General features: G+C 31.2%; 1 protein-coding gene across 1 annotated transcript; it reads left to right on the top strand.

The window, feature by feature from the left end:
* The first annotated feature begins 192 nt into the window (after window positions 1-192).
* Window positions 193-8,839, top strand: LOC123713173 (actin-related protein 2/3 complex subunit 2). The gene is made up of 9 exons (XM_045666719.1): window positions 193-403; window positions 904-997; window positions 1,105-1,204; window positions 1,977-2,163; window positions 2,318-2,453; window positions 2,736-2,820; window positions 4,841-4,941; window positions 5,506-5,612; window positions 6,703-8,839. Exons 1-9 carry the CDS (start codon window positions 330-332, stop codon window positions 6,728-6,730), a joined length of 912 nt encoding a protein of 303 aa, XP_045522675.1. The 5' UTR covers window positions 193-329; the 3' UTR covers window positions 6,731-8,839.
* The last annotated feature ends 740 nt before the right edge of the window (window positions 8,840-9,579 follow it).

Genomic DNA, 9,579 nt, shown 5'->3' with positions numbered 1-9,579 from the left:
TATTTATAAAGTTTAGTTAAAGTACCTAAAAAGAAATGAAAATCGTATTTAGGTACCAAAGATTAAGAACTACATTATTAATGGGTAATTTTTTTACCAAGCAATGCTCTGCGAATTTGTGGAATGGGTTATGGGCTATGGTAAGAATACCGAATATCTATGGGTAGTTGACCGATATTTCATTTATTTGATGCTTCCGTTTCTTTCTGTCATAGAAATATCTGTGTGCGGGCGGTCGTCATATTAAAGATAATTCGTATGAATTATTAAATGAAGGTGCTATAAAGTGTTAATTTTATGTAAAAACTGTAGTTATAAATTGTTAAATAATGATCTTGCTGGAGATCAACAATAGAATTATAGAAGAAACGTTAACAGTTAAATATAAAAATGCACTGGCGCGGTGAGTACGTTACGCTTAGAAAGTTTACCTGTTTTTTGTCATTATTCATTTACTGCTTGTGTGCATATTCTACATGTTCAAAGTATATTTAATACCTATGATATTATTAATTTCAGTATGATATGAATCTGGAATCCAGATTCTAACCCCTTTCGGGATATCTTGACAAATGTCAAATATCCTTCCATAGGGTGGGCCCACGTTGGCCGTGTATGCAAAATTCGAATCATATTAGTAATGTTTTCAATGTGTTCATGGTTTACATTTCCATAGAATAGCCGCCGAAAATGATGCTCGTTAGTATTACTGGTGATGAGTCACAATGTTTGTAGGTATTGACGACAACTGCGGAAACGTCCTATAAAATGTTTTCGAATGCCTACTGCATTAAAGTATTTCAATTATGTGACATGTGATACAACACTTTAGAATGCTCTGTTATATCTCCCAGGATGTTGTTAGTAGATGATATTTACTTATGAGTTGGAATTTCCTTTCAGCTTAAAGCCAGAGTCCATAGATGTGACAGTTGCAGATTTTGATGGAGTCCTTTTTCATATATCCAATGTCAATGGAGATAAAACCAAAGTTAGGGTAGGTTACTCTTATCAATAATATGAAACCGGTTGAATATTATCTGCAGTGACTCAGTGTTACATATAACAAAAGCATATTTTAAGTTATAAAATAAAAAATTTCAGGTTAGTATATCATTGAAGTTCTACAAGCAATTGGAAGAACATGGAGCCGATGAATTGCTCAAAAGGGTATATGGTCCCCTGCTCACTGAAGCTGAGACAGGTATTATGATATTGTATTTATTATAGCAAGAACACACCTTAAAAACATACCTCAAAAAGTTGACAACTTACAATTATTTAGCTTGAGTTAATACTATCACAATGTTTTAAAGTAGTCAAATAAATATCTTTTAATCTAGGGAATTATCTTTATTTTAAAACTACTTTTTTTCATTGTAATTTATTAAAATTAGGATGAAAAGTTTTTATATGATAATATAAATATTACTGTTTAAGTGGAAAACACAATAGATGTTACTTTCACATTTATGAAAAGAAAATAAACTGTAATGTAATTAATAAATAGTTGTTCATACAAGTTTTTATTACTAGTAATCATGCAACACTTGTTCTACTGTTATGGAAGTACAGACTTGTTTTTATTTCTTCAATAATGTATTTAAAAATATTATAAGTTTACAGTTTTTCTGTGTATCTTAAGATAAGATTAAATTAATCTTATCAGACTTTTTTTTTGTTAAAATTAGAGGTATAGATATTTTTTGTTTTGATAAAAAATTGTTTTAGATAGCCCTATATGCTTTGATTATAAGTGTTGACCATAACCAGAGATTAATTGACTAGAACATTGGAAGTTTATATTTTTATAGTATTAAATTGAGATGTAATATATAATTGAAATTTAAATTACAATATGAATTTGATTAGATGACAAAGATATTATAATATAATATTTTTTGTGTCTTATCACTATGAGTTGCATGCAAAATCAGTTGTATATCTTATATTAAAAATTCATTTCATTTTTAAAGGTTACAATGTCTCGGTGTTATTGGATTTGGAGAACATTCCTGAAGACTGGGAGGCCACAGTGAAAAAAGTTGGGTTACTAAAGAGAAACTGTTTTGCTTCTGTGTTTGAGAGATACTTCAGGCTGCAAGAGGATGGTGATGTCGGCCACAAAAGAGCTGTTATTAACTATCGACAGGATGAGACACTGTAAGATTCCTCATACATATACTATTATTGTAAGGATATATTATTAATAATAAATTCTTTTTGTAATGTTTACCGATTGTCTTTTGTAGTAATTTCTTATAAAAAACATCAATCTTATATATTATGGAATTACAATTGCATAACCTGATTTCAGGTACGTAGAAGCCCAAGAAGATCGTGTGACTGTAGTCTTCTCTACTGTTTTCCGGCACGAAGATGACATAGTAATTGGCAAAGTGTTCATGCAAGAGCTGAAAGAGGGTAGAAGAGCGTCACATACTGCACCACAGGTACATAGTATGAATAATGAATATAATGAAACCAACGGGGAACCCATGAACTTTTGAATTTCCTAATGTGTATGTACTACTAACTAATGTGGTTTATAAAGTTTAATCAGAAAAGATGATTTTCGGTTTTACAAATATGTATTTATTTCCATAATTAGTAGAAAATGTTATACATAAGAAAAATTACATATAAATAATTAAAAATAAAATACATTTAACTTAATTAAATATAAGGATGGGGTTATTAAGCTATGGGATTTCAATTTAATTTTAACTTTTCAGGTCCTATTTTCACACAAGGAGCCACCGCTAGAGCTGGTAGATACAGATGCTAAAGTAGGCGATAACATCAGCTATGTTACATTTGGTAAGCATTACTTAACTCTTTATAGAGCCTATAAATCTTATTTGTCGGCCGATACCAAATCGGTGTAATGCATACTTTCATACTTGTTCATACTCATTGGCAGATAAAAGAAATTGTATAATGAAAATATTTTAGTTTTGATTATATTAGCACTAATTTTATTATTACTAACGTACTGGAAATAATATGTTTTTTTAATAATAGGATTGATTTGCGCTTGTGAATTGTTCCAGTCATAGCTACTAATTAAACATAATTTTTTTATTTTATTTAATTAAAACTCTGTTTAAACCATTGATTTGAATACGTTTTTGATATTAATTCAAATGGGCTCTAAACAAAGCACAATATATAAATTAACCGCTACTAACCGATCTCTTGGAATAGAAACCTCATATATAATAATAATAAAAAATAATTACGACTAATAACTTATAAAGATACACAGTGAATTTCGATAAAAGGACCACTCTAATTTCGTCCGGTACACCCGGATGTCGTTACAGGCAATGGTTGAGATAAAGCTACATACATGTGTATAGTATATATTTGTTATTGAAAACATTTGCAAACATAGTTATTCATTGGTTCATTTAAATAAATAACACATTAAAACGGACCCATAAATTTAACGCTGAAAGGTTTACCTACTTAACTGATATATATATATTAAAGGTAAAGGTCTCCACAGTTGCTGACCATCTGTGTGTATGTAAACAAAAGATAAGAAATGTTTGTGAAAAAAAATAACTATCTCCGGTTGCAATATCTATATGGGATTTATAGGAATTTGTTACAAATGATTAAGAATAGTCGCTACAACCAAGGTCGTGAAATGTAATCCCCACAGTATTTTGTTTTATTATCAATTATTACGCATAAACAGTTTCGTAATAAGACATAACAACAGGAAAATTATTGTTTTACTTATTAGGTCTATCAACTTATGGTAAATTTGGCGCATGATGTCATTTTTAACCTGCTCTAAGCTATTAATATATATTACGTTATATTTTAAACAGTGGTATTCGGAACGTGGCACTCAAGGTCGTGAGTTCTAATCCCATCTGTGCACCAGATTTGTCTATGTTAGAAAGTCGGGACTGCTATGCCCATATGTCAAATCAAACACGTTTTTGACGTACTGGAGTCTCATTTCCGTATATTATCTTTAGTGCTAAGTATCGATTTAGAACGACCCTTAGATACAAACAATACCTTCTTGTCTATAAAGAATTGAACGTTAATTTGGCAAAGGCAGGGTGTTACAATTGAAAATAAAATATGGGATATTTTATATGTGTAAATATCGAGATGGAATACAATATTTTAATGAAATAAACCAGTTCTATTTATCCACTTTGTATGAATGGTACTACAAAGTATTAAGATAATATTTTTAGAATAATACAGGATTATATACAGTTTGAAACAAAGTCTGTGTTTATATAAATAAAAAAGTGCGTACAAAGTACACGTGTCAGAAGTGAAACTTCTTTGAAAATTAATTGTTACTAAAGTAAAAGCCCCAATAGATGATCATGTCCAGTATATGATCACTCCATGTATTTGTATATCTATATTCACACTATTTCTACTGTATACGTCCTAACGATAATATAAATATATCAAAAATCTGCGTTAACTGCACAAGCGCATGCGACAGAATTGCCACTTAAAGTTCTAATATGTACCTTCTAAACGAATACAACAACCAATAGCGTGTATTTTGCTACGTTCGCCCTCTCACTCTCTCAAACAGTCTTAATCGCTCTCTCCCTTTTCTTCGTCAAAAATGCTGCACATCTTCGTGACGTTTCCTTAATAATCCGTTTCAATAATAAACATATACACCATAGACAAAAATAACGAATGTAAATGAGTGATTTCACTGCACAGATTTCAACGAAAAGTAATAAAAAAATTATCGTCAAGTATCAAAACCGTTGAAGTCACTTGATTACTTGATTTGCCTTATACAATGTTTTCATATAGTAACAGCTTCCGGTAACTTTTCTAGTGTTGTTCCCGCGACACACCTGCGAAGCTGCACGGGACAACACCATCGATTTGCTTCACATGTTCCGTGACTACCTGCATTACCACATCAAGTGCTCCAAGGTAAATATATTTTTCTTAAAATACCAAAAATACACTGATTCTGTGGCTGCAACTTCCCTCCGTCTGTTGTCGACCGGAGCGATCATTTATTGTTTGACCTACATTAATATTAGCAGGTTTAATAGCGATTTTGAATAAGTTTTTATTTTCGAAAGCATTACGTAGTTAAGTTTTGTCAGTGACTTTTATCATTGCTTTGGCACTCTGTTGTCAAACTTTGCTGTCATTATGTCGGTATGAGTTTTACAGTATACTAAAAACTTCGTATAAATATCTAATTTGAATTCAACTAGGCTTAATTTTTGTTTATGGCAATTTTTAACTAGCAATAGCAAGAATGACGTACATAAATGTACTGTTAATTATGACGTTTTGTCAATTTTACTGAGCGGAAAGAGAATCGTCCGCGGGGTTTGAACACTATTTCGTCATTATAGTTCGACATCTTAATTTTAATACGAAAAAGTTCAAAATATATATTTTTTATGGAAAAAATAAATATCGCGTTGTATATAAGAATTATAAATTTGGTTTGAAAGTATAAAAGTATTAATATGATTACAGGTCTACGTTCACTCCCGCATGCGCGCTAAGGCAGGCGAACTGCTGAAGGTGCTCAACCGTGCGAGACCACAATCAACCACACGACCCACCGAGCGGAAAACTATCTCGTAAGTTATAACTAATGTCCCATACACATTTCTATATTAGGAGCATTCCAACAAAACTGATCCGACATCCATTGTAAAATACACCTTAATACAACTCAATACGGAAGTAATTACAATTTATAATGCTATTTCAATACCAATAGGATTGACTTATATATTGTGACGTCATATCTGTCAATTTAAGCAGTTACGTGAGCATTTTGTAAAATTGAATTTGGAATAAGAATAATTAGAACCTAGCATATCACTTCCGCATATCTCTCTCTGCATACTCAGATAGTCGTGCAGTTGTCATTAGTGCTACAGGATATAATAAATTATGAATAATGTAAGTTTAAAAAAATATATTTTCCATATATTTTTTTTAATCTTACCTATACTAAAGTTTTCGCTTTCAAACTTCTCACTTCACTTCACTTTATTATATTAATGGCGACTTCTGTGTAAATCACAATTCCGCCAATGTCGCGTTCTAAGTCTAACACGTTGAGGATAGTTTTGATAAATTGAATTACCTAAAACAAAGATGACGACACAATAAAGACAACACACACAGACATATAACATTAAATATAAGAGTTTAACATGTATACTATAAGGTATGAAGGGGAGAATCGAGCTAATCAACTTCTCTCATTGTACTCATTTACTGAGCAATAAAATTTTTGCAACTGTCAAGTGACATTTGACAGATAGACGTCACTGACGTTTCTTTTTTATATGAATTTTTGTACGAATATAAGTAATCATAGAGTATTCCTCTATTCAATGATAGAGTATTTCTAGTAATAGTTATAATTTTTAAACGAAATCTCAATAGTTTAATTGTAAATGTTTGACTGAATAACGCGTGTAGTCGTTTCTCTGATAGTAATATTTGTTATCTGTATTTTTATTTCACGTTTTGATTTTATTATTTATCACGGACAATTATTTTCTTCAACAACACACAACAACTTCTTAGTACATTAACATTTTGGGGTTGATTTTTTTTTACATTACACTAAAAATTGTATATCTCATATTAATTTTGTATTGCCAAATTGTGGAAATCACTATGGAGTGAATCTGAAAGTACTTTCTTTTGCAGAGGGAGAACATTTGTGAGACGAGATTGATTGCTGTCCGTTGGCCAATAGACGCAAGAGCGTCACTCAAGTAACGCGGCCATTCCGGTACATTTAATTAAAACCTCTTGTATTCTATGATCTCAAAATATTTCTTCAGTATTTAATTGGTCATTGCTTGATTTCCCAGATTGTAATCCTAATGGACAATTGTCAACTGTCAACGTCAAAGTGTCATCTGATTATTGTCTATGTTTAAAAATTATAAATTGTCTAAGTTATTTGCGATCTTAATGTTATTCCAGATATTTAAAACTGTATAGAACTAAAATATTTAAGATCACGCGTTATGCAATTTCTTATTAATGTATAGTATTGGAATGAACGCGTTACCCAATAAATCCACAATGTGCGTATTTCGTAATCAATATTAAATTAACCAAAAAAACCAATCAGGTCACAAAAACAGTTATTTATTTGTTGCAAGCTCAATATTTGGACAATTTGAAATGTGCACATTGTTACCAAGCCTAACCTAGTGATTGAATGTTTCTGTAGTTCTTGTTAACAAAATTATGCTTTACGAGAGTTTATTAGAGAGGTGGCACTGCGTTTGTGACTCGGGTTCCTAATTCTTATTGTGTGGGTACAGTCAACGTCAAAAGCGCATTCGAGCAACTTTGGCGTTGATTGTACACTGGCAAATGAAAACGTTTATTACCAGTAGTGTCCATCGGGTTTCGTTAGCTACGTAATTGTGTTACTCACCGATCCTTAGCGTATTTGGAGTATCTCGGAACAGGTTCGACACTTGAGATACTCAGTACAATGTATACCTGTTCCGTGGCTTGTAAAAATGTATATCGCAGACGTCGAGGTGTTGCACAAATTCCTTCGAATCCTTTTATTAAATTTGCGTATTAGTTACATAGGTATGCAATATACGAACAATAATAACTTTAATGAAATTTGTTTTTAGGTAGGTCGCATTCAATTATTAACATGTAAGTGAAAATGTATAAATATCTCGATAGTTTCTTCCATAGACGAGTGACTTGGATCAATATGGCCTTATTTACCGATTTCGATTGTCTGGTCTCTATAGAATCGCTAGTTTAGGCCTTGATCAAATGTATGAAAAGTGCAATTCGATATTCCATTTTGCATTTTGTTTACAACCTGTCGTTGATATTTAATGAAATTTTATTCCATGAATTCAATGTAGCGTCATAGGTACCGGACACATTAACAGTTTTTGCACGGAAATAGATTGCTCAATAACATGTTTGATCATTGTAAAGGAATAGGTTTAGAGGGCTCGTACGTTGGGTTGTCAGTCATATCTCGCGCTTGTATTTATATCGATTTGCAGGTGCCATCTAGTCAAAAATTCTTAATAGAAGGTAAATTTGTGCAAAAAAATATTTTGCAGTAATTCAAATTACATTCACGTTTCCCCACCAAGTAAAATATGTCCAAGTTACGTGCCAAGACTAGAAGCTCTATCATGAGTTTGACAAAGTATCAATCTCTGACGTAATACGCACGTCAAATACTTGTACGTCTTTGGTCGCCCCTGGTTGTGCGCAACACTAAGACTCTTAAAAAAATGAGAATCTATGAAATTACAATAATAAAATATAAATAATATTATCTATGCTTATATCATAGCTGTTCCAAATTCGAAAGTCATAATTATTAAATCTTAATTTATTCAACTAATTATAAAATGCTACTGCCACCATGACACTTGTTCCAAATGACAATTGACACGTTTGACAACCCATCGTAACAGCCTTTTAGGGATAGTTTGAGATTGCGGTGTTAATAGTGACGGAGTGAATGTTTAGCTTATTTTGTCCGAGTGTCAGAATAGTCAAACAAACAGGTCTTGTACGAGCATGTAGAAACAATTCACTATTTAATATTATGTAGCTAACTTGAATTTTATGTAATTTTTAATTTGCAAGATGTATTATTTATGTATTATAATGTAAGTTAAATAATGTTTTAAGCTTACTACATGATGATTTTATTGTCAGTACGAGATTATAACAGGACACTAAAGTTATTTGTGAATATGTAATTATTCTTGTGATCTAAAATCCGTTTATACCGTATTTTTTATTTTCTAGATTAAAGAAACATCTTAATGCAGTTTGTTTTTGTTTTTATTTACTACGATTTTAGCTAAGGCTATCCAAAAATGCAGTGATACGGTTGAAAGATTTGATAGAAGGAAACGTAACAATCACATTTTTTTTATAATAAATGGACGGTTATAAGATAACGTTAAGTAACATAAAAAAGTTGAAGAATTATTTTTATATGCATTTATGCTGACAAAACTGTTATTACAGTAATACAGTTGTTTTCAAATGTAGTATACCATGATTAAGATTGTATTATTCTGTAAAATAAATAAATACAAAATATAGAAGCTGTAAGTCTACTAAATTAAAACATGAAGCTGATCTAAAAATAATAGACAATTAACTAAAATCCAATTTCTGTATGACGTTTGACAGCGACCCGAGATTGTCACTTGAAATATGACATTTGAAGTACAAATATGTTAAAAGGTCAGCGTGTTTCCTTTTGATGTCTTTGTTTATTTCTTCTCACGTGTAGATTCCCTACCTTTTACTTGAAACTGGCATTAAGTTAAAACTATTGCCATATAAAAAAAAACGTCAGCTTTATGTCAATCTACATTATTGACAGCCGTTCACAGATACCACTAAATTATCTCTTATGATAGCGTAATAGTTTTATTTAACGAATAATTAAATTCATAATGGGAAGCATTAGCGAGACCTGTTAAGATTTCGTTTTAATATATGTTCATTAAATCTACTATATGTTTAAGTTTGAATGAACGGCTCTTGAGTTAATTAACA

The sequence above is a fragment of the Pieris brassicae genome, chromosome 8 (assembly GCF_905147105.1).
Source record: "Pieris brassicae chromosome 8, ilPieBrab1.1, whole genome shotgun sequence".
Classification (NCBI taxonomy): Eukaryota; Metazoa; Arthropoda; class Insecta; order Lepidoptera; family Pieridae; genus Pieris; species Pieris brassicae.
The sequence above is the reverse complement of the archived record's forward strand: the minus strand, read 5'-3'. Positions and strand labels throughout refer to the sequence as shown.

What these genes read in the sequence shown, in the direction of transcription:
- LOC123713173 (XM_045666719.1), top strand. Translation starts at nt 330, where the DNA reads ATGATCTTGCTGGAGATCAACAATAGAATTATAGAAGAAACGTTAACA. An exon ending in TATCGACAGGATGAGACACT is followed by an intron (nt 2,164 to 2,317) that starts GTAAGATTCCTC and finishes ACCTGATTTCAG; the next exon opens with GTACGTAGAAGCCCAAGAAG. An exon ending in ACCGAGCGGAAAACTATCTC is followed by an intron (nt 5,613 to 6,702) that starts GTAAGTTATAAC and finishes TTTCTTTTGCAG; the next exon opens with AGGGAGAACATTTGTGAGAC.